General features: G+C 42.6%; 1 protein-coding gene and 1 long non-coding RNA gene across 2 annotated transcripts in view; one reads left to right on the top strand and one right to left on the bottom strand.

The window, feature by feature from the left end:
• The window catches only part of LOC140739410 (uncharacterized), a 972,090-nt gene that overhangs the window by 139,502 nt on the left and 807,017 nt on the right, over positions 1 to 25,571 (top strand). The window lies entirely within an intron of this gene.
• On the bottom strand, positions 10,938 to 21,045 carry LOC140739407 (grpE protein homolog 2, mitochondrial-like). Its single transcript, XM_073067689.1, has 4 exons — positions 20,893 to 21,045; positions 17,590 to 17,791; positions 13,511 to 13,592; positions 10,938 to 12,680 (listed from the first exon to the last, which is right to left on the bottom strand). Exons 1-4 carry the CDS (start codon positions 20,964 to 20,966, stop codon positions 12,301 to 12,303), a joined length of 738 nt encoding a protein of 245 aa, XP_072923790.1. The 5' UTR covers positions 20,967 to 21,045; the 3' UTR covers positions 10,938 to 12,300.

The following is a 25,571-nucleotide window of genomic DNA, read 5'->3' as shown; positions in this document are numbered from 1 at the left end:
TGCTGTCTAGATGATTCCTGTTCTCTTCTAGTCTGTCTGTCTCTACAGTATAACCGATACTCCTCATATTCCCTCTTCTCTCTCAGCTGCTGTAGCCTTTCCACTACTCTTTCCATCTTCCTTCTTTCCTGTTCTACCTTTATCTTTTCTCCCTCTATCTCGTTCTATATCGCCGCTTTTTTCCTTCTTGTATTGTTTTTTCCTCCTCATTATCCCAAACTTGGAACTCTCCCTGCATGTTTACTGTTCCCATCAGCAGGGGGCACTGCTTAGGGGTTCCTTCCTCATTATCGGGAGGGGGTTTTTCTGTTTCTTTTGCATCCGGGTGCGGAGCTGAAGCCAGCTTCTCACCGTACCCTCCTCTCTCTCTCTTTCTAAGCACTAAGGTGCTTTCTCCAGCACCTTAGTGTCTTCCTCGCTTGTAATCAATATTCTACCTGTCCTCCTCAGCCTTTCTCCCTCCGTTCTGAAGAGTTTTAGCACTTCCATTTCTCATTCTCTTTTTTGCCCACTTTTCTTAGATTTATCTTTTGGTTTGTAATTTTTTAATTACCGTAGATTCCGGACTACAGAGCGCACCTGATTAAAAGCCGCTGGCTCTAATTTTAGAAATAAAATCAATTTTTTAATTGTAAAGGCCGCACCGGATTTTAGGCCGCACCGGATTTTAGGCCGCACCGGATTTTCGGCCGCAGGTGTCCCACGTTGTAATATGAGATATTTACACAGAAAGATATTACACGTGAGGATTTTTTTAACTTTTAATTAAATCCATATGGTAACAAAAACAAATACATATTGCAAATGCTTTTTTTCGAACCGTGCCCGTACGCAGCTACTTTTAAATATACGTTGCATATACTTCTTTACTGAACAACATTCCAATATCTCCTAACGACTGGTAAAAAATATATATATTGCAGCCTACCAGGAAAAGTTATTGATCACCTTTAACTTAAAAGCAGCGTTCGCTCAGATCCAAAGCCGCTCGCGTAATGCGCTCCCTCCCTCCGTCCCGTTTCATCGCAAACCGGCATTTTCCCACAAGACACCGCGAAACCGGGTGTGACGTCATAGCATCCCGCGATGTAGTACAGAAAACAAATATAGTTAAAACTCTTCTAACTTTAACTAGAAAATGAATTACTAAGCGAAAATATTATAAACTAAATAACTGCCATAAAGGCAGCACAATGCTTTTCTTCGAGTGTTTTCCATGTTGATGAGGGTGAGTACAAATGACTGATTTACAATAATTTAATTGTGAAAGTGCGCTTGATTTATCGTACAATTTCATTGGACCTCTGTGAACTACTCATCAATTTTATTGGTCTACTGTTATGAGGCAAAATGTTTACGAGGCGGCATGAAAAAAAACCATGTATTAGCCGCTCTGGATTATAGGCCGCAGTGTTCAAAGCTGTTCAAAATGTGGGAAAAAAGTAGCGGCTTAAAATCCGGAATCTACGGTAGTCCCTCCATTTCTTTGCACAAACTTACATCAAATGTTCCTTCTCTTGGCCACTTTGTGACCAGGTTTTTGGTTCTTTTTTCCCATTTTTCTGAAGTTTTTGTGATTTCATATTTAATTAACGGGAATGTTTTGCTCAGAATGTCTACTGCCGTTCCTTCACCTGTCATGTTATTCTCTCTTTTTAAGGTATTTCAGAGATTCACAGTTTGTTTAGATAATATTATTTACTCTAATTCTATGCCTAGTCTATTCTGTTCTGCCGGTGCAGACCTCTATTCAGAGCGGTACCCACAGAACTTGCTCTTTGCACCTCGTCTGTTCAGACCCTTATCTCTTAAGGCGGTATCCACGAGGATTTTCTACTCTAATTCTATTCTATTTTTCCTTACCCTGCCCGTGCAGCCCTTCGCTCTGTGCAAAGCGGTATCCACAGGGATTTACTCTACTTTTCCTTGCCCTGCCCGTGCAGCCCTTCGCTCTGTGCGAAGCGGTATCCACAGGGATTTACTCTACTTTTCCTTACCCTGCCCGTGCAGCCCTTCGCTCTGTGCGAAGCGGTATCCACAGGGATTTACCAACACCACGTGGAATTTTTCTTAACTTCTTATTAACTTATCTGTACTTACCCTCACTGCAGTGTTCTTGATCAATCCTCTGAGCCTCCTCTGTTAACCCCCAATTCTGCCAGATTCTTTGGACCGGAGAGACCCTTCGGCAGTGGTTCCACACTTCTGAGACTCCAAGACCTCCCCAAAGCCAACAGAATTCTTAGTCCAAATTGTCGCAAAAGGCGCTTACCTTTTGTTTGGGTGCACCCTTAATTCTGTTAGCCTTATGGGGGTCCCTAGAGGACTGGGAGGCATCCCCAATCTGCCGTTTCTTTTCTGCGGGTCTCTTTCCGACCCTGCTCGCGGTCGCCAATTTTGTCGTGGTTACTTGAAATGACTTGGAGACACAGACAATTCTTCAAGAAAATTAAACCTTTATTTGCAAACAAAGGCTGAGGCAATCAATGAACTTGTCACCGAAAGCCCACCGAGCTCCGGTGTACAGCATTCTTTATAGTAATTTCTTATCTCAGTTACATTTCGTTTTCATCAGCATACCCAATCAATTTTTAGTTGCATATCATCTATATATGAATTAATTAATCGCTCTTGCCTAGCCCGCGGTACGTCACCATTGTTTTTCACCCGTTCGCATTGGGGCCTTATTCGTGGCCAAGATTATGTTTTCCAGACAACCTCCCTCACATTACATTCCTGCTCGCAGCATCCTGTCCGCCACCGTTATCTCGTACTAAACAAAGGCTGAGTGTAATACATGGGATACATCGCAGCTAATAGTGTTGCAAAACAAGCAGGTGTACTGTAAGTGCCATAATATGCAGCTAAGAGAGTACAAAGTATCTAGTGAAAACAACACATAGCAAAATGTGCCTAGTAAAATAATACATATTAATTTTCAGTACCTAGAAGTGATTACATAGTATAGTAAATAGCTAATACATAGTGATTATAGTTCAGGTATATATAATGATTATATCAGGTATATTTCTCAATAATAACAACCTGCAAAGGTACATAAATACTATTGATAACCCATGGGTGAAATTGACTCTTAAAATATGGAAAACTACTATAAAAGAATATAATCTAGAGGGAGATATTGCAATTCTTAAATGGTGTGCATATGACTCGGATTTTACACCAAATAAATTGGATGCTAGATTTAAGGACTGGACAGTTAAAGGAATAACAGTTCTTTGCAACATAATGAAAGAAGGAACACTGTTCAGTTTTGAAATGCTTATAGAGTAACACTTATTAGAAAAACAAGATTTTTATTGGTATTTACAGATGCAACAATATGTTAATAAGACGCTTAAAAATGTAACCAAGGCAAATATCTGCTTGATAGAGCTCTTTAGAAAAGCATATAATTCAGATAATGGTAGTAGAATCATTTCAAGCATGTTTAAGGGGTTGTCAAATCTTATAACAGATTCGACTTCACACATTAAAACAAAATAGGAGAAGGAAGGAGGGATAATTATATCTGAGGAAGAATGGACAACAATATGGAGGTATCAATGAAAGTGTACCAGTTCACAGAAATGGAGGGAGTTTGGATAGAAAAACTTGATAAGATATTTTATTACACCCTCTCAGAAATCCCATGATGATAGTAACCTCCCTGTTTGCTGGAGAAATTGTGGAAATCAAAATGCAAATCATTATCATATTTCTTGGGACTGCCCTGTTATCAAAAACTATTGGAGGGGGATAAACAATGCCCTACAAGACATCTTTAAATGTGAAATACCCTTGGGGAGTAAGACCATATATTTTGGATATATACTCAAAATGGTTGAAAAGAGATAAATATTTAATGAATATACTGTTGGTGGCTGGTAAAAAGACTCTTACTAGGAAATGGTTATCACAGGAGAGAACAACTTTAAATACATGGATGGAAATTACAATGGACATTTACAAAATGGAGAAGATAACAGCATCTGTTAATCATAAGCTGGAACAATTTGATTCATACTGGGAAAAATGGTTTAACTACATAATGCCTCGTAGGCTTGATTTTATTCTCACAAATCAATGAATGTTGTTTTTTAAAAAAAAGATCACTCCCTACTTGTACATAGTTCTTTCCTTTTGCTTGTTTTTTTCTTTCCACTCTTTTCTATAAGTGTATACCCTAGATAAATACTTTGTGGAGATTCTGTGATATATATGTACAATGTCTGAAATACATCATATGGAAATGTTTGTTTGATGAACTTCAATAAAAAAATAAATTACAAAAAAAAAGAAAATTTTGCTGAGTGGTATCGTAACAACAGCCTCTAACTCTCTGTCAGCAAGACCAAAGAACTGATTGTAGACTTCAGTAGAGGGAAACCAGAGGTCCATGAGCCAATCCTCATCAGAGGTGGAGAGGGTTAGCAATTTTAAATTCCTGGGTGTTACTATTTCAGAGGATCTGTCCTGAACCCGGTGTGTAAATGCAATTGCACAGAAAGCACAGCAGTGCCTCTACTTCCTTCAGAGTCTGCAGAGATTTGGTATGAGATCTAAAACTTTGACAAATTTCTATAGATGTGTAGTGGAGAGAGTACTGACTGGCTGCACCACAGCCTTATATGGGAACACCAATGCCTTTGAGTGGAAAATCCTACAAAAGGTAGTGGCTTCGGCCCAGTACCTCATGGGTAAAGCCCTCCCAACCATTGAGCACATCGAGATGAAACACTGTCGTAGGAAAGCAGCATCTATCATCAGAGATCCCCACCACCCAAGCCATTTTCTTTTCTTGCTGCTGCCATCAAGTAGAAGGTACAAGAGCCTCAGAATTCGCACCACAAGGTTCAATAACAGTTACTACCCCTCAACCATCAGGATCTTGAACAAAAGGGGATATAACTACTCTTGCCCATCCATTGAGATGTTCCCATGTCCTCAATGATCTCATTTTAAGAACTCTATATCTCATGTTCTCATTATTTATTGCTATTTGTATTTGCATTTGCAGTTTGTTTTCTGTGCTCTGATAGATCTTTCACTGATCCTGTTATAGTTACTGCTCTATAGATGAGCTGAGTGTGGCCACAGGACAAAGAATCTCAGGGTTGTATGGGGTAACATATGTAGTCTGATAATAAAATTGACTTTGAACTTTGTATACACATGTATGGCCTGGGACCTCCCCCTTGACCTTACCGCCATCCGTGACCGTAACAGGAGTTAAGAGCCAGATGGCTAAACTCCATATGGCATCACATTCGGGATCTCAGGAATTCTCGAGCCTCACCACCACAGCAAGGTGACAATCCTCTGAGATTTTGGGAATAATGGAGCGATAATTTGGGAATAAACTGAGTGGTAAGGTGCTAAGGACCATTAAGGAACAGAGATCCAAAGATCCTTGAGGACGGTAGTGCATGTAGATAATATATGAAGGCACATAGGACACTGGCCTTCATTAACTGAGACACTGAATACAAAAGTAGGGGAGGTTATGTTCAAATTTTATCAAACATTAGACAGACCTCAGCTGGAGTACTTAATGCAGTTCTCTTCACTATAGTATAGGAAATATGTCATAGTGCTGGAGAGGATGCAGAGACTGATCAAGATATTGCCTGGGATCACACACAAAATGCTGGAAGAACTCAGCAAGTCAGGGAGCATCAATGGAAATGAATAAACAGTCGATCTTTAAGGCCGAGACCCTTCTTCAGGATTGGAAAGGAAGGGGGAAGGTTCCAGAATAAAAAGGTGAGGGGAGGAGGAGGAGGAGGATAGCTAGAAGGTGATAGGAGAAGCCAGGTGGGTAGGAAAGATAAAGGACAAGCTAGGAAAGAATCGGATTGGAGAAGAGTTTGGACCATCAGCGAAAGGGAAGGAGGAAGGGAGTCTGGGGAAGTGATAGGCAGGTGAGAAGAGGTAAGAGGCCAGAGTGGGGAATGGAAGAGGGGAGGAGGAGGAAATTCTTTTAACATAAGTTGAAATAGATATTCATGTCATCAGGTTGGAGGCCACCCAGGTGTTGCTCCCCCTCCTCATCTTGGCACAAGAGGGGGCCATGGACTGACATGTAAGAATGGGAATGGGAATTGGAATTAAAATGTTTGCAAACCAAGAAGTTCCGCTTTTCATGGATGGGGTGGAGGTGCCGGACGAAACAGTCCCTAATTTATGACAGGTCTCACCAATGTAGAGAAGGCCACATCAGGAGCACTGGACACAATAAACCCCAGCAGTTTTGCAGGTGAAACGTTGTCTGATCTGGGAGGCTGCTTGGGGCTTTGAATGGAGGTGAATGGCCAAGTGTAGCACCTTGGCCTCTTGCAAGGATAAGTGCCAGGAGGGAGATTAGTGGGGAGGGTCAAATCGACAAGGAGATTGTGGAGGGAACGATGCCTGCGGAAAGCTAAAGATACCTTTGGTGGTAGGATTCCTTTGGAGATGGCAGAATTTGTGGAGGATGATGTGTTGGATGCGGGGTGGTAGGCAAGGACAGAGAAGTTTAAGACAAGGTGGCAGGAAGATTGAATGAGGAAGATTCAGGAAATGGAGGAGATATGGGTGAGGGCAGCATCAAATGTAGAGGAGGGGAAACACCATTCTCTTAAGGAGTACTGATGACTTGGAATGGAAAGCTTTGTGGGAAGAGGTATAGTCACCATTCCCAGGATGGCGGCACAACGCAGTTTGCATCGGCCACTCCGGAGCAGATATCTGTTATTTGTTAAGCGGGGTGCCGTGTGCAATCCTAATCTGATGAAAAACGGACGTGGGAGCACGGAGAAACATCTGGAAATCTGTGAGGTCTGGACCTCTGCTGAGAAGACCAGGCCTCCAGTCCTTGGGGTCGCGGTGGCGGGGGCGTTGTAGTGCACTCGGCAGAGGATGGTGCTCGGAGAAGCTGTGCCAGAGGGGGTGGTCGGAGGCTCAGAGGTTCGATGGACTCGGTGTCCGCTGCGGTCGGGGTGCTTTCACTGTGTGCTGCGTCTGCGAGGCTGAGTCCGGCGGTGCTGTGGAAGTCCATAGCGGGGGTATTCCCTTCTGTCGCCTGCGTGGGATGATGAGTCTATCGGGACCCTGAGGACTTGAGGAAACTGTGTGGTGGTTTCTTTTGAACTTACAGTCTTTTAACATCTTTGGACTATTTTTACTGTGTCCATAGTCTGTTTTTTTTTTTATCAATTATGGTATTGTTTGCACTGTTGTAACTATATGTTGTATCTATGTGGTTTTGTGCAGGTCTTGTAGCTTTAGTTTTTGGTTTGTTGGGTGCTAGAGTTGGTCTCCTGACTTGGTGTGTCTGGGTAGTCTTGTTTTGTCTGGTTTGGAGCTCCTTTCCAGGGAACGCGCTAAGATGGTAGCACAATATTAATACGCAGCAGCCTCTCCGGACTCTGGTTTGGGGATTGCCAAGTGTTATGTGGATTTTCTGGTGTAGTCTGTTTTGTCATGTGCTTTTGTGATATCATTCTGGAGGAACGTAATCTCATTTTTTAACTGCATTGCATTTGTGGTTTCTAAATGACAATAAACTGAAACTGAACTGAACTGAATTGGTAGGTTTATAAAAGATGTTGGTCAACAGTTTGTGGGGACAGAGTGATTGAGAAAGGGGAGGGAGATGTCAGAAATGGACCAAGTAAACTTAAGGGCAGGTTGGAAGTCAAGAGGCAAAGTTGATGACATCGATTAGCTCAATATAGGTACATGAAGCAGCACCAATGCAGTTGTCAGTGTTGCAGAAGAAGAGTTGTCGACCATTACCGAGGAAGGCTGGGAACATGGACTGTTATACGTAGGCAATGTAAGTGCCCGCAATGAAGCATTTCACATGGAAGACTGGGCCGGCAGAGGGTATGAGAGGACATGACCGTGTTACAATATAAAATTAATAGGTGTTTAGATAGTGTTGCGTGCAGGAAACTTCTCCCTTCAACACACACAAAATGCTGGTGGGACGCAGCAGGCTAGGCAGCATCTATAGGGAGAAGCGCTGTCGACATTTCGGGCCGAGACCCTTTGTCAGGACTAACTGAAAGGACCGATAGTAAGAGCTTTGAAAGTAGGAGGGGGAGGGGAAAATGTGAAATAATAAAGACTGGAGGGGGTGGGATGAAGCTGAGAGCCAGAAAGGTGATCGGCAAAAGGGATACAGAGCTAGAGAAGGGAAAGGATCATGGGACGGGAGGCCTAGGGAGAAAGAACGGGGGAGGGGAGCACCAGAGGGAGATGGAGAATGGGCAGAGTGATGGGCAGAGAGAGAAAGAAAAAAAGGGAGGGGGAAAAAAACTAAATATATCAGGGATGGGGTAAAAAGGGGAGGAGGGGCATTAACGGAAGCTAGAGAAGTCAATGTTCACGCCATCAGGTTGGAGGCTACCCAGATGGAATATAAGGTGTTGTTCCTCCAACCAGATTGTGGCTTCATCTTGACAGTAGAGGAGGCCATGGATAGACATATCAGAATGGGAATGGGACGTAGAATTAAAATGTGTGGCCACTGGGAGATCCTGCTTTCTCTGGCGGACAGAGCGTAGGTGTTCAGCGAAATGGTCTCCCAGTCTCCCTTCATCAGGTATGAATAGAACTAGAGGATACAGATTTAAGTAGAGGTTAAGATTTATTGGGCGGCGGGGAATGTTTCTTCACTCACAGGGTGGGAAGTACTTGGAATGCTCTGCTTGTCAGAGTGGTGGAAACAGAGTTGCTGACAGCATTGAAGAGTGTTCAGACAAGCACTTAAAATCACCCAGGCACAGAAAGCTATGGGCCAAGTTTGGACCATAGTTTTCTGTGCCTGGATGATGGAATTAATATGGATAGATGCCCACAATGTGGATGTGGTGGGACAAATGCTGACTCTTTCTGTTTTGTATGTATAACCATAAATCGAAAAATGGTAGGGCTTTGCATATTTGTTCCAGTAATATCAGAGCAAGCAGGTTTCAATTCATAAAATTTGTACACAAACAACCCATAAATCCACAAATTGGAATCATGCAGATATTCACCGAAGAACATGATCAAATTGAGGGTATTACTACAGTACAATTCTCATCTGGTCATTTCATCCACCCGAATATTTCTTCTCAACTCACAGCTGGCTCACCATGCTTGTCAGGGGGTAAAGCATATTTGTTTTTACCAGCACGTTTGTAATGCATCTGAAGTAATGTACAAACCCCACCTCCAGAAATACTTGCTGTAAAGGTGAGGCGTTGGGCAACTCAGTGGTGTAATGGTTAAAACACTTGCTTTATATCACCGGGGATCTTTATCGGGGTTTGATTCCTGACGCTGTGGGGAAGGAACTTGTATGGTCTTCCCTTGACCGCATGGGTTTCCTCTAGGTTCTCCAGGTTCCTCCCACATTCCAAAGAGGGTTAGGGTTTGTAAGATATCGGCATGTTATGTTGGTGCTGAAAATGTGACATTTGTGGGCTGTCCCCAGCAAGATTCGATTTGATGCAAATAACATTTCACTATATATTTTGATGTACATGTGACAAATAAAGCTCATCCTTGAAGTTACTAAGCATCCTGTATGACAGGTTTAGAAGTAGGTTTTGCTTTGATTTGCTCAGCAGCTCAGCAAGAGGAATCTTCCCCACAATCCACTGTAGTTCCTAAGTGCATCAGGATTCGAAATTAAAGTTTCCTTCCAAACTTTCAATAGTTTCTGGTAGAGATGTCCATTATCAGAACATTTGGAAGGCACTTGCAGCATTCTTAAAGAAAATGCAACAGAAACCAGTCCTGATGAAGGGTCTCGGCCCAAAATGTTGACTGTTCTTTTCCATGGATGCTGCCCGACCTGCTGAGTTCCCCCAGCGTGTTGCAACAAAAACTCGAAAGTTTTCAGTGTAAATAAAAACTTCAGATAAAGGAGTATTTCAAATTAAAAGGAAATGCCCTTTAGAATTCAGGACAAAAGTGTATCGTTAAATGAAAAGTTTAGTTATATCTCAATTACTTTGCCCTGCAGAATAGATTCACCCTAAATAGTTGGGGAGAAACAAAGATAATTCATGACTATAAAGAAAATAAAACTCTGGAGTAAAACTTATGTTCCAAGCACTAATTCACCACCCAAGCCTAGCCAAATATGTTGTTTAGATTAAACCATTGTTTTAAATTAAGAATAGGAGCAGAATGAGGCCACTCATCCCATCAAGTCTGCATGGCCATTCAATAACAGCTGAGTTCAATTCCCATAGCTGTCTGTAAGGAGCTTGAATGTTCTCCCTGTGAATGTGTGGGTTTCTTCACACTTTCCAAAGATGTATAGGTTAGTAGTTAGTCATATGAGAACGACGCATGCCCGTTAGGCCAGAAGAGCCTGTTACCATGCTGCATCTCTAAATAAATAAAATACAAGTAGCCAAAGGTCAACAAAATAGAGAGTACAGAGATTTACTGGAATGTTACCTGGGTTTCAGCACCTAAGTTACAGAGAAAGGTTAGACAAGTTAGGTCTTTATTCTTTGGAGCATAGAAGGTTGAGGGGGGACTTGATAGAGGTATTTAAAATTATGATAGTTGACGTGGATAGGCTTTTTCCATTGAGAGTAGGGGAGATTCAAATAAGAGGACATGAGATGAGAGTTAGGGGGAAAAAGTTTAGGGGTAACATGAGGGGAAACTTCTTTACTCAGAAAGTGGTAGCTGTGTGGAACGAGCTTCCAGTACAAGTGGTAGAGGCAGGTATGATATTGTTATTTGAAGTAAAACTGGATAGGTATATGGACAGGAAAGGAATGGAGGGTTATAGGCTGAGTGCAGGTCATTGGGACTAAGTGAGAGTAAGCATTCGGCCTGTAATTGTTATATGGTTATATGTTTTCTTCCTTTTCATACTTGGAAGATATACCCAATGATGGCACAACTTTTAAAATCCAGAAAGCAAGACAAAGTAAGTTCACTTAAGGTTTTTCCAAAACTTTTATTTACAAAAAAATGTTTACTGGTCAACAATGTTTGTTTAAGTTTTAAGCTGCTTTCAATTTGCATATGATAAAACCCACATATTGGCTCAATATAAACTTCTGGCACACAATAAGTTTCAGTCCACATAACAGTGACAAAATAATCCAAATATTATATAAATATATTACAACTTCCATTGGCATACCTACGCTACTCGATTACAAAAAATAAAATCTTGCATGTCATGGTATGTTAAATATATTTACAGTTTAACATTACTGTAATAAATAAATAACATACTATTCTGTCCACAAATCAGGCAGAAAAGAAGGTAACTTTACAAATAAGTGCAATGTAGGCCCATGCAAAATTGAATGTCAAAATTCAAGTGAAATTCTCAAGAACTACCCAAGTCCACACTTCCAAAATAAGTGATGGGATATGATACAAAGGGCTGGTTTAACCAACCTTTGAACAAACTTACACAAATAGCACAGGAAGTGGACTAGATTTAACAGTAGTCTTTATTAAACTCTCCAAAGAAAAATAAGCAAAATCTTGTGGCTCTCTCCTTCATAGATATTTAGATTCTAGATTCATATTTCCTCTGGTAGTTCCCTCCAGTGGCATTTTAATACTAAATTGCAATTCCACAAGAACTTCATAAATTTAACGTGTAATCCATGTTAAAAATTTGCCCTGTACCCTTTCCACTTTTAATTCATACATTTCCTTGATCTCATTGGGATGCAGCTCAATATATTCCTTCTTTTACAGTACTCAATTATCCACTAATGCTTCAATGCAACCAAATGGAATTGTTATTTTTCCCCACAAGGGCATCAGCAGTTTTGTTACTGGGCATTAGTGCGGAAAGAAGTGAGGAAAGAATTAAGAACAACGTAGGCAAATTTTACCAACTGCACAATGACTTCAACTAAGTTAACACAATCCACAAATCTGCAGGGCTTGGCAGCTAACTTATCTCTCTAGGAAGCATCCTTCTCCATCCCCATCAACCACTTACCACATCAGAATAGACACAGTTGACAGATTTTTGGCAATGACAGGGAGAGAGCTTCCATTTCAGGAAGGCCTTTATATTTAAGTGTATTTGGAAATCATTTTGATTTGACTTCCTTTCATGCATGAAACTGAACTAGCCACTTTCATGTAAAGCACTTACTATCCTGTAAATTGTCTGTTTCTCTCCTTGCAACAAAGTCAAAACTTAACCATTTTAAAGCTTAAATTACTATATAGCTATCCATAATAAGTACAGGATGTCAAAAAAACTCAACGCTTTTCCATAAATTACGATTCTTACAATCAGACCACATTGTGACCATCATGTATTTGTCAAGATCTACTTTTCCCTTTTCTTAAATGTGGTTGAGTCTCAATAGCCAGTCCAACCTGTGCAGTCCTCAGGATTCTGCCATGAAGCTTATAACCTTCTTGCATGATCTTTACCACGGTACCGGGTAAAGCTTCCACAGATGGAACACGCGAAACAATGTCATGTTCTGCTGAGTTGTACTTGCAGCCAAGGGAGCTCATTTTCTCCATTCCGTGCTTGGCAAATATTTTGCATAGTTTCTCATTTATCAAGCATATTCCTTCGTAGAGGTTCTTAACTGTTGGATTAGAACTTTCAAGCTCCATCTCAGTTACATTCTGTCTGGTCTTTTCTAGTAAATCAGCAACTGCCAGGATATCTTTGCAAAAACTATGGATACCTAGTGAGGCAAAAGTAAGCTTTTGTTAAAACATATTTGAACTGTCAAGTCTTCTAATTTGGCACTTGCTTCTTCTTAGAGCTGGGAGCTAAATCAATTCAAGCTAAGGTTTCTTAAAGGTCTTTGGAGCCTGTCACAGTAGCTTGAAAAGACCAATTTCAACACATTCAAAAGCATATTACTAACTTTAATAAAAATGTGCTCTGGGCATAAGACAACCTCATTCATCTTCCTCCCAAATGTACGGGTTTATGGTGAAGACTGGGAAATGTAATTGTTTTATTGGTCTTATTTATCCCTTACTCAAATTCCTAATCATTTTCATTTTGCTGCATACATCAAGGGCACTTACAAGAGAATCCAGAAATCAAGATTAAAGCTCAACCACAGACTGTACTGGCATGGCTGGCAGAAAGCAGATAAGAGTTAAGCTAATCCCTGAGATATATGGTTGAAAAAGCAGCTATCAACAGCATGGTAAATCATGCTCAACATTATCAAACTAGGCTCCAATGTAATTAAACAAATTTAATTCCCCCAGTTGCAATAGTAGGCTTTACACAAGTCATAAGAACACTAGTCCCAAAAAATTAAATTGTAGTCCAAAAAGTTAAACACTATAATTAAGAGTTCTTCTGCTTGAAATGTTATACACTATCCTACTATACCCATTGCAGTATCTTCCAAATTTTACTTTCAGCTCATTTTTTGTACAAAGTTACAAATACGTAATGAAAATTTTCCATTAGAGGTACATGCTTCTCTAGCCATTACTTTGCATGAAATCCTCTTGTACAACTTCCCTAATTTACACTGGAAATTCGTCTTACCATACATCCTGGCATCTTCTACGCATTTTCGAACTCTTCTATTAGTGTCTTCAGCATGGGCTAAAACCCTTCTGTAGTTATCCTATAAGATCAAACACGAGATAAAGCAAACACTTAAAATATAATCTTTGAAGAAAAAAACCTGATACAGCTAATTTGGTGCAATTAAAATTACTTTACCCAGGGGGGATTGTATGAAGCCCATTATGTCCTACAGCTTACAAAACTAATAACTGAACATATTGTAAATACCTTCAATAATATGCCAATTTTTCACAAAACTTTTGTATTGAAAATGTATGCAGTTCAATAAATTTTCCAAATATTCAATATGCAGCTGATGAAATCTGCAATTAAAGGTATAAGGCAGATAACATGCTTAACTTCATAGGTTGTAGTGTTGGGATGCTACATTGCAACTTTACAAAACACAAATTAGACTGCACTTGGGAGTATTGTGTATAGTTCCAGTTGTTACATGACAGGAAAGATTGTCCTGGAGAGAGTGCAGGAGATTCACCAGGACATTGCCTGGACTGGAGGACTAATTCTAGGAAGATACTGCATATGCTGGGGTTGTTCTCCCTAGAATGAAGGAGGCCAAAGGGTGACCTGATAGAAGCATGTAAGATTATGAAACATAGCTAGTCAAATTTAGAAAATATTTTCCAGTGGCATGTGTATCAAAAACAGGAGGACATAAAAACTATATCCTCCTGTTTTTTACACTCTTACCACTGGAAAAATATTCCAATGAATGTTGAGGTGGGAAATTTAAATAGTATCTTGGGTGTTGGGCTTTTGACAACTACAGAGTAGTTGATGCTTTTGACAATTACAGAGTAGTTGATATCTGGAACACAATACCAGAGGAGGTAGCAGAGATAGATACAATTACAGTGTATGCAGCAGTTAGACAGAGGTAAGGCATAGAAGGGCACTATCCTAATGTTGACAAATGGGATAATGTAATTGAGCAAAATGGTCAGCAAGGAGATGGTGTGCTGATGAGCCTGTTTCTGTGCCAGACATCTCCATGATCCTAAAACAAAGGATCAAAGGCTTTACCCTTGGCTTTTATAGCATGAAGGGAAACCAGCACCAACGCATCAGCAATTTCTTGAGATGTTAATCCTACTGCATCCATCAAAGCAGAGTTGATTAATGCTGACAACCTAACAGTGATATCAAAAGGCCACTTGGAACACATGCTGAGGTAAATTAAAGCCAATAATTATGTTTGTGTTACCACTTCACATGTTTATGCCGCAATGCAACTTAAGTCATTCATTGCCAATTGCTAACTTAAAAAAATTGCAACCAATTCCCAGTTTGCCACCATTTATCCGCATGAAGTTGGCTCGTTTTGTTTAAAATCAAGAGCTTGTTCTCAACAAACTCCTGACAACACACCTTCAACTTCAAGAATCAGAGGCCCTGCAATTCGGTTTCACAACAAATCGCTCATCCACCTTGATGCTGCAATTCACCTGCAGAGAGCATTCGGATGGTCCGGTGCAGAATCCAAACTTCTCATGTTCCACACAGGCCTGAAATTTGGCTTCAGGAATACAATTCAATTATTAGAATGCAAGGTTACAGTCCAGCACACTTTAAATATCACTTTCAAGTAACATTTGCTCACACCAGTGTTAAAACATTTCTCTATTTGGGAGCTATTTGCAAACTGACTACATATAAAAAATAATTAAAATGAAAAACTAATTTGGTCAATGCCTTTGAACATGCCTCAAATTACATGTGATAATTTGATGTCAACATGGTAAATCAAAATTTACACTGAAAAAACAGGCTTGGCTCTAATGGCCATCCTTAATAGTAATTGCAGTTCTTGGGGCATCTCCTACTGGCCAGTTACTTATGATCATTCAATTGTTAAACTTTCAGAATTTCAGAATTATTCAGAATTTTATAAGCCAATGACAAAAGAGAATGAAGATGATTCCATATGCCTGTAATAAAATCAGAAATGCTGAAAGGTACTCAGCTCAGGTAAGATTCTGCAAAGAGAGAAGCAGTCTTAGGTTAATAACCCTTTTTCATAAGTGAAAAAAAAAGACTTGGTTAATATTTTCCAGTTCTGTTGAAAGGCAACTGACCTAAATAGTTAACTCTCTTCCTCCCTGCACAGAGGCCTCCTGACCTGCCAAGTATTTTCAGCAGCTCTTAGGAACTTTTTTTTATTTCAGATTTCCTACATTTGCAGTACAAATATAATTTTAAGTACAAATATGTAGGTGACTGATCACCCAAAAGCAGTTAGATATTCAATGGAGTTTAGTTCTTATGACAAATAGAGGTCCTTACAAGTTGCTAGCAAAGTTGCAAAGGGAAACATTAGTAGCATCAAAAATGCATGTAGCATATTTGTCTAGTTTTCCAATACTTCATTGTTCAGCTATGCATCCACCATGTTGAACAGCATATACACTATTCCCAAAATATAATCCTATTCTTCTTGGATCTGTTTTAAGAAAAAAAACTGCTACAAATAACAGGCTCTTGGATTGTCTGCAGTGATGAAGGCTTTGTGGCTGTGGACGCACTTTCGTGAACTTCAATGATGAATGTTATTTGCTTACTTTTGTTTTCACGACTTGTGTTTTTTTTGCACCTTGTGTGTTTGACAGCCTTCATTTTTTGAAATAGGTTCTACTAGGTTCTTTGTTTAGTGGCTGCCTGTGCGGAGATGAATCTCAAGGTTGTATATAGTACACATACTTTGATAATAAGTGTACTTTGAACTTTGCTCTGCAATGGGATTCCCTCCAATTAGAAAGTAGCAAAGGACAGTGAGAGCGAACAGAACTAAAAACCAGTTAGCCTGATATCAAAACTGGGGAAAAAGCTGGAATCTATTGTTATGGGAAAGGAAAAAGAGCACTTAGAATGGGCAAAGTCCACAATGATTTATGGAACAGATATCATACTTGCAGATTTCCTGAGGTTTGAACTTGAAAAATAGATAGTGACAACCTTGCTAGGCTGGTGTACTTGGATTTTCAGGAAAAATGATTACTCAAAATCAGAGCACGTGGAATCCTAGTGGTTAGCACGATGCTATTATAGCTCGGGGTGTTCCAGAGTTCAGAATTCAATTCCAGTGTCGGCCGTTCTACGAGGAATCTCTGTACAGCTTTACCTGTGGAATGAGTGGGTTTTCCGAAGATGTACTGTGTAGAGTCATTACTCATTGTAAATAGTCCTGTGATTACGTTAGGGCTTGGGGTTGCAGGGAAGTGTGGATTGAAAGGCCAGAAGAGACTACTCCACTTTAAATATAAATATTGGCAGGAAAGGAGAATTGGTGAATGTAAATAAAAGTTAGGAATTTGCTGGGATGGGAGGCTTTCACCACTGGGATACCAGGGATCCTTGCTGATCATGGTCTATAAACCCAATGCTTTTAATTCATTACCTCTGATCCCTTCAACTATATCATGAAGCTGGGAGGCAGTGTGGATTATTAGACGGTATGGAGAGACTTCATTTTTATGAATATATATATATATTTTTTTGTTTTTATTCCTTTCATTTTTTGCCAGAAGATATCATCTGACAGTGCTTAAACGTGATGTTAATTGAGAACACATTCTAACGTTGGCATTCGTGAATCTTGTCCGAAATGGGTACAAACAGTGAAAGCTTACTTAAACACGCTGTCCTCCCATATCAGACACAAGAAACTTTAATCTATTACATACATACACACACATATACCATTTGTATATACATACGTACTGTACACACACACACACACACACACACACACACACTCTCTCTCTCTCTCTCTCTCACTCAGCTCAATATTGAGCTATGAGTATTATGAAAGGAAAGTTAGCACCCAAAACTTACATGTGTGATTCAACTTTTAACAGTTCCTAAGCAAATAGCTGCTCCCATTTTAAAAGTTCCTATCAAGTCCTTCAATACCACCAGGTGAGCAACTTCTAAGCAGTAGTAAAAAGTGTGCACGCATGGGTGACAAACATGGTAGCAAATAGAGTCTTGGCTGCAGATTCTATTTTTGTCGCATTCACTGCCAAAAGGAGACTTGCCTGCAGGGTTTGATATTCTCGATCCAACTCATTCATTTTAAATTGCAGCACTTGCATTTTTTGAGTGGCACAGGGACTAGAATTCATCTTATCTTGCACCGTATTTTCAGCAGGGCTCTTAGTAGGCTTTGTGGTTTTCAATGAACCTTGATTTTCTTCAGTTTTGTGTTGGGTGGGAGTAGCACAGAGGGTCAAAAAACTCCTAGAATGTAAACATAATACATGACTTAAAAATAATTTCCATTTATATCACACAGCCTTGTATCATGCCAACTTATTCACATGCATTTTTGTATTCCAGCAATTCTAGTAGTTACAATCCGATCAACAATGATCCTATTAAAATGACAGGGTAAAATTCAGGGGCCTACTCCTTTTATATTGCATATTCATAAAGGGTAGGTTATTTTGTAAAAAGACTAGCAAAAATAACCAAGGTTCATCCTTGCCCTCATGTAGTTGGGAGAGAGACACATTATTGTTGAAACCGTATTCATTGCTTCAAAGCAGAAACCAGGATATTCATTTTAAATGAATCTTGCTGAAAACAGCCTGAATTCCGAACTCTTCAAAAGCACCAGAGTATCATTTATCTACTTCAGTACCATACATGCCTGATAACACTATGTGGGCAAAGACTAAAGAAAGTCTAGAATTCAACAGTCCTCACAGGAAGCCTCAAAAGCGTAAGGTAATTACAAATATGTCAGGGTATTCTCTCCGACGCACTGTGTACTAAAACCCAAGTTTGACAACTCCAGGCCTACTCCAGCTTTGGATCTGAGGACTGAATTTTGGTTCAGAACGCTGTTGTTTAATTTAATTGTTTGCATGATTATTATTTTTAATTTTCCTTGTGCATTGAGGGTTGGTCTTTTATTTTTATTCTCTTTTTCGTTAATTCTGTTCCTTCAGGTGCCTTGCTTTGTGGCTACCTGTCAGCAAACAATTCTCAAGGTTGTATGTATAATTTATGTATTATTTGCTAATAAATGGATCTTGAATCTTGAAAAGTCAGTAATCATTACCCAGTTGCAAATCTTAACCCTGATGTGCATAAAACATATCTGCTTTGGTGAAATTCTACACCCAATTACTTAAAGGGATTTTTAAAACTGCTAAGATTTCAGCTGTGAACAGAGCAATCATGGGACTTTTGCCATTCTATGAATCAGAGACAATAATCTTATTACCCATATGCTTGGCATCAGATAAATGTACTTAACATCAGGATCACAGTGGTGATCATAGCTCATTTCATAGACAGCTAAGCATGAGAATTTTTTTTATCAGATTGAACAGCCTCAGTCCATTCGGGATAGCAGGGGCACCTCAGTCTTCTCCCAACTGCCAGTGTTGATAGCTTTTTGTTCGCATTTTCCTACCTTAGGCATGAAAAGAGTGGTTCAACCTCTGTTCAGTTTTGAGAACAATTAGAATGCTTACAGTTCCAAACAAACCCATATCTAGCAGTGGTAAGGGAGTTGTTTCGTTTACTATTTTCGAGGGAGGCATTAATTATGGGAAAGGACAGTTATTTTACATCAGGCGAAGCCAGTTTAATGGTGATAAAACTGGAAATCAGTAAAAAAAAAGCTCTACTGATTTGAAGTTACGACCCTCTATACTTTTCCAAACACGGCCAGAGATCTACTGGAAAATCAGCAAACGTCAAGCTGCCTACGCGAAAAAATTCCGTCTAAAGCGCAACTTGTTTAATTTATGAACCGCCTCCCAGTCAGTTTATTCACTAAGAATACTTTATTTATAATCCGCACGAAATTACAGCTAAATTAAACTATGGTCCAGTGAAATCAGACATCGATTACACATTGAAATCCTGGTATGGATTTCGGGAGACTGGATTTCTACTGCATTTACACTTGCTTTCTTTGCTCCTTTAAAGCAAACCCAAGCGCCTACGTGAGCAGCAGCACGATGCAAAACCATGCAACTTGTGAAATGTCGAACCAGGAGGAGTCAGGCGTCGAGTTCGGCCACTCTGCGCCACGACTCCGAGGTTAGCCAGGGTGTGAATGGCCGACGGCCAAACCTTCGACCGCATACACTATCAACGCAATCAGCGTTCGCACACCGGACAGCCGACAGGAGATCGGGGGGAACTGTCGGGAGATCGGGAGGGGGAAACTGTCGGGAGATCGGGAGGGGGGAACTGTCGGGAGATCGGGGGGAACTGTCGGGAGATCGGGAGGGGGAAACTGTCGAGAGATCGGGAGGGGGAACTGTCGGGAGATCGGGGGAAACTGTCGAGAGATCGGGGGGGAAACTGTCGAGAGATGGGGGAAACTGTCGAGAGATCGGGAGGGGGGAACTGTCGGGAGGAGGGAACTGTCGGGAGATCGGGAGGGGGAACTGTCGGGAGATCGGGGGGGGAACTGTCGGGAGATCGGGGGGGGAAGTGTCGGGAGATCGGGGGGAACTGTTGGGAGATCGGGAGGGGGAACTGTCGGGAGGGGGGAACTGTCGGGAGATCGGGGGGGGGGAAGTGTCGGGAGATCGGGGGGGGGAAGTGTCGGGAGATCGGGGGGGGGCAAGTGTCGGGAGATCGGGGGAAACTGTCGAGAGATCGGGAGGGGGGAACTGTCGGGAGATCGGGAGGGGGAAACTGTCGAGAGATCGGGAGGGGGGAACTGTCGGGAGATCGGGAGGGGGAACTGTCGGGAGATCGGGGGGGGAACTGTCGGGAGATCGGGGGGGGAAGTGTCGGGAGATCGGGGGGAACTGTTGGGAGATCGGGAGGGGGAACTGTCGGGAGGGGGGAACTGTCGGGAGATCGGGGGGGGGAAGTGTCGGGAGATCGGGGGGGGAAGTGTCGGGAGATCGGGGGGGGGAAGTGTCGGGAGATCGGGGGAAACTGTCGAGAGATCGGGAGGGGGGGAACTGTCGGGAGATCGGGGGGGAACTGTCGGGAGATCGGGAGGGGGGAACTGTCGGGAGATCGGGGGTTGTGATGTCGGGAGATCGGGGGAGAACTGTCGGGAGATCGGGAGGAGGGAACTGTCGGGAGATCGGGAGGGGGAACTGTCGGGAGATCGGGAGGGGGGAACTGTCGGGAGATCGGGGGGGGAACTGTCGGGAGATCGGGAGGGGGAACTGTCGGGAGATCGGGAGGGGGGAAGTGTCGGGAGATCGGGAGGGGGGAAGTGTCGGGAGATCGGGGGGGGGGGAACTGTCGGGAGATCGGGGGGGGAACTGTCGGGAGATCGGGAGGGGGGAACTGTCGGGAGATCGGGGGTTGTGATGTCGGGAGGAGGCGGTAGTTCTTCTCATACCGTCACTCACCTCCCACTCGCCCGCTGACTCAAGTTCGCCACTTTACAGCCCATCCGCAGCACCCTCAAGTACATGGTGACCATTTTGTCTCGGAGCTCGGCCGGCACTCCCCCAGTTTAAGAGGCAACAGCAGAGCGGCCGCCCCGGAAGTCGGAGCCTTCGCCCCGCCCCCGCGTCTGTCGTCGTGACGTCACTGGGCGGGGCGTCACGTGACATTACTGCTTCGCCCTGGTGATTGACGTGTCGGGCGGCATGAGTGAAGCGGATCGGAGTGTGCAGTCCGGCCCCTCTCCTCCCCTCTGCCATTCAGTTTCGGAACGGTCTGCTGAACCTTCCATCAGTACCTCGTTACTTTTTCATACACTACACTATTTATTTTCTACTTTATAGCAATTTTAGGCACTGGGCAACTACTGCAAAACAACAAATTTCACTTCACAAAACCAGTGATAATAAATCTCATTCTGTTTCTGACATTTGCTCAGGCGCGTCGTCTTTTTCTTGTCTGATCGTCAAGCCTTGTTTAGCCCTGTGTCACTTGATGAGTCCTCGCCTCTGATTTACATATTTCCTTTTTGCTTCAATAACTCTCTCTCTGACCTTACTTAAATTATGTTAAACACTTAATTATTTCCATTTCAACCTGATTTTTTAAGACTCCACTCAGTCCCATGGCCATGCAGCTCCCTGTTCAGAGTTCAGGAGTCCTTCCAGGGGTGCAAATACTGTCTGGTTGAGATGACAATTCCTGCTGTTTTTTTACTGTCTGTTTTTTTTTGGCCACGTGATACTACCTCTGTTTTTCCAGAGACCTCTGTTTAGTTCACAAACATGACTCTAGCTGATTGTTGTTTTTATCTCCTGCTGAATGCACAGAGATTTGAGAGTCCCTCCCTTTGGCTTGTGCTATTTCAGAAAGTATAGCACAGGAACAGGCCTTTCAAATCAGGACTTTGTGCCAAGGCAAGCCCTGACGAAGGGTCTCGGCCCAAAACATTGACTGTGCTTCTTCCTATAGATGCTGCCTGGCCTGCTGCGTTCCACCAGCATTTTGTGTGTCTCACCTACAATTACCAATATCTCGTACAATTTCAACATAACATCCTATCTCCTATATTCAATACTTTGATTTATGAAGGCCAATGTGTCAAAAGCTTTCGTTATGACCCTATCTACTGGTGATGCTATTTTCAAGGAGTTATGGATCTGTATTCCCAGATCCCTCTGTTCCACTGCACTCCTAAATATCCTACTACTCACTGTGTAAGTCCTTCGCTAGTTGGTTCATGCACTGTCATGATCTAGTCCGTGAAATCCACATTCTGGTTCAGGGTCCATGTTCCTTATTCCACGTTTTCCGGGTTTCCCCAGTTTCTGTTGAGGCAGTTGTTTCTTGTTTGGGCTGGCCTCATAAATAGCTTCAGGATTCAGCCTCTGGCTGCTGTATTGTTCCTGTCCAAATCCCCTGTCTGTATCCCTTCCCTTCACCTTCCTCCTGGAGCCTTGCCTTGCTTTACTTCACCTCGCCTCTGCCTGGAGCTTCGCCTCGCCTCTGTCTGAAGCCTCGCCTCACCTCTGCCTTGAGCCTCGCCCCGCCCCGCCTCCGCCTGGGGCCTCGCCTCGCCTCGTCTGTGTCTGGAACCTTACCCTGTTTGGAACTGTCTGTCTGTGTCTACGCCTTCGCTAGGTAGGTCCGGCCGTTTTGCCGCTACCTAGCATTGGGAACTGTCTGGTCGTGTTCAGCGTTCTGTGTTATGAGTCCTGGCTCTACGTTCTGTACCCAGGAAGGGGTCCCTGCTCTGTGTTCTGTGTAATGAGTCTCGGCCCTACGTCCTGTACCCAGGAAGGGGTCCTGGCTCTGTGTTCAGCATTCCTGTTCTCCCTTGACCCAGGCTCTGTGTTCTGCGTTCCTGTCCTCCCTCGACCAAGGCTTTGCGTTCCTGTCTCTTCCTTGACCAAGTCAAGACTTCGGGGTCTCGTCCAGTCCTAGTCACGTCCAAGGTCCTTGTCCTGTCCAAGCCACAGCTTTGTGTTCTCGTCTTGTCATGTGCCTTGCCCAGCCCAGTGCTGGAGTTCCCTCGTCCTGTGCTGGGATTCCCTTGTTCTGTCCAGGAGTCTCGCGCCCAGCCCTGTTGCCTCTCTTCGTCCTGTAGCCACGTCTCGCCCAGCCCAAGAGAAGCTTGCCCAGCCCGGTGCTGAAGTTCCCTCGTGCTGTGCTGGGGTTCCCTTGTTCTGTCCATGAGTCTCACGTCCAGTCGTGTAACCTCGTCATGTCCTCACCTAGTTCTGGGGTCCAAGCCCAAGTCAAGACCCAGGTTCTGGGTCCTTGCCCAATCTCTGGCTCAGAGTCCAAGCCCAGGCTCCTAGTTCCCAGTTCCATGTCCTGGTTCTGCTAACCTCGTTAAGTCCTAGCCCGGGCCCGGAATCCTTGTCTCATCCAGGGCCTGTGTCATGTTCTGCGACCTTTCTTCCCCACTTTCCTTGCTTCCTTCTCACGCCTAGTCCTGTTCCTGGTAGTTCAGTGTCTATATCTTACATTTGCGTCCACTCCCAATGCCCACCGTATGACACCCACAGTTCAACACCTCACATGTGTCTGCACTAAATTCTATCTGACATTTTTCCAGCTGGCCCACATCCTGCTGCAAGCTTTGATAGTCTTCCTTGCTACCCACTGCACCCCCAAATCTTGGTATCATTCACAAATTTGCTGATCCAGTTAACCACATTATCATCCAGATTGTTTATATAGATGACAAACAACAAAGGACCCAGCACCAAGTCACAGGCTTTCAGTCAGAGAAGCAACCATCTACTGTACTACCACTCTCTGGCTTCTCGCACAGAGCCAATGTCTAATCCGATCTACTACATCATCCTGAATGGCGAGCAACTGAACCTTCTCGACCAACCTCCCAAGCAGGTGCTTTTATAATGCCAACGCCTTGCTAAACTCAATGTAGACAACATCCATTGCCTTGCCTTCATCCACTTTCCTGGTAACTTCCTCGAAAAACTCTATAAGATTGGTTAGATGACCTACCATACACGAAGCCATGCTGACTATACTTAATCAGTCCCTGTCTATCCAAATGCTTATATATCGGGTCCCTTGGAATACCTTCCAATGACTTTCCCATAACTGATGTCACATTCACTGGTCTATAATCTCCTGGTTTATGTTTAGGGACTTTCGCTGAACAACATTGGCTATCTTCCAGTCCTCTGGTACCTTTCCTGTTGCTTAAGGATGTTTTAAGTAGTTCTGCAAGGGCCCCATAAATTTCTGCACTTCTAGGGTCCAAGGCAACACCTTGATTTGCCTCAGGGTATCAGACACCTCCTCCTCAGTAATCTGTTTCGGGTCCTTGAAGTTGGTGCTATTTTGCCTCACTTCTATAGACTCTGTGTCCGTCTCCTGAGTAAATACAAATGCGAAAAAAAAAAATTAAGATCTCTCCCATAGATTTTGGCTTCGCACATGGATTACCATTCTGGTGTACCAGAGGACCAATTTTGTCCCTTGCAATCCTTTTGCGCTTAACATATCTGTGGAATCCCTTAAAATTCTCATTCACCTTGTCTGCTAGGGCAACCTTATGCCTTCTTTTAGCCCTCCTGATCTCTTTCTTAAGTGTTCTCTTGCATTTCTTATACTCCATAAGCACCACATTTACTCCTACCTGCCTGTACCTTTTATGCACCTCCTTTTTTGTCTGAACCAGGGCTTCAATATCTTGAAAACCAAGGTTCCCTACACTTGTTATCTTTAATTTTTATTCTGACAGGCACATACAAGCTTACAAGTGTGACATTTCCCCTGACTTGTCACGGGAAGGCCTCCCACTTGCCAAGTACTCCTTTGCCAGAAAAAGGCCTGTCCCAATCCACATTTGCCAGATGATTCCTAATACCATCAAAATTGGCCTTTCTCCAATTTAGAATGTCAGCCTGGAGATCAGACCTATCTTTCTGCATGTTTACTTTGAAACTGATGACATTGTGGTCACTGGATGCAAAGTGTTCCACTGCACAGACTTCTGTCACCCGCCTTGTCTCATTCCCTAATAGCAGATCACATATCGCACACTCTCTCGTTGGGACTTAAGGAATCTTTCCTGGACACATTTGACCAACTCTACCCCATATGTTCCTTTTACAGAATGGGAGTTCCAGTCAATATATAGTAAATTAAAATCACCCACTATAACAATATGTTTCTTAAAACAGTCTGTGATTGCTCTACAAATTTGTTCCTTTAAATCCGTTGGACTGTTGGGTGATCTGTAATATAGCCCATTAATGTGGTCTTATTTCTCAGTTCCACCATTAACACCTCACTAGATGAGTTTTCCAGTCTGTCCTGACGGAGCACTGGTGTGCTATTTCCCCTGACTTGTCATGCCACCCCGCTTCCTTTCATCCCTCCCACTGTCACATCCAAAACACCAGAACCCCAGAATACTGAGCTGTCATTTCTGCTCCTCCTGCTACTAAGACTCAATAATGGCTACAATATCATTTTTCCAGATATCGATCCATGCCCTGAGCTCATTCGTCTTTCCGATGATACTTCTTGCATTAAAATATATGAAGCTCAGGACACTAGTAGCACCATCCTCATCCTTTTGATTCCTGACTTTATCTGAGGTCTTACCAACATCTGTCTTCATAACTTTTCCACTATT

This window comes from Hemitrygon akajei, chromosome 15 (genome assembly GCF_048418815.1).
Source record: "Hemitrygon akajei chromosome 15, sHemAka1.3, whole genome shotgun sequence".
Taxonomy (NCBI): Eukaryota; Metazoa; Chordata; class Chondrichthyes; order Myliobatiformes; family Dasyatidae; genus Hemitrygon; species Hemitrygon akajei.
This window is presented reverse-complemented; position numbering and strand designations above follow the sequence as displayed.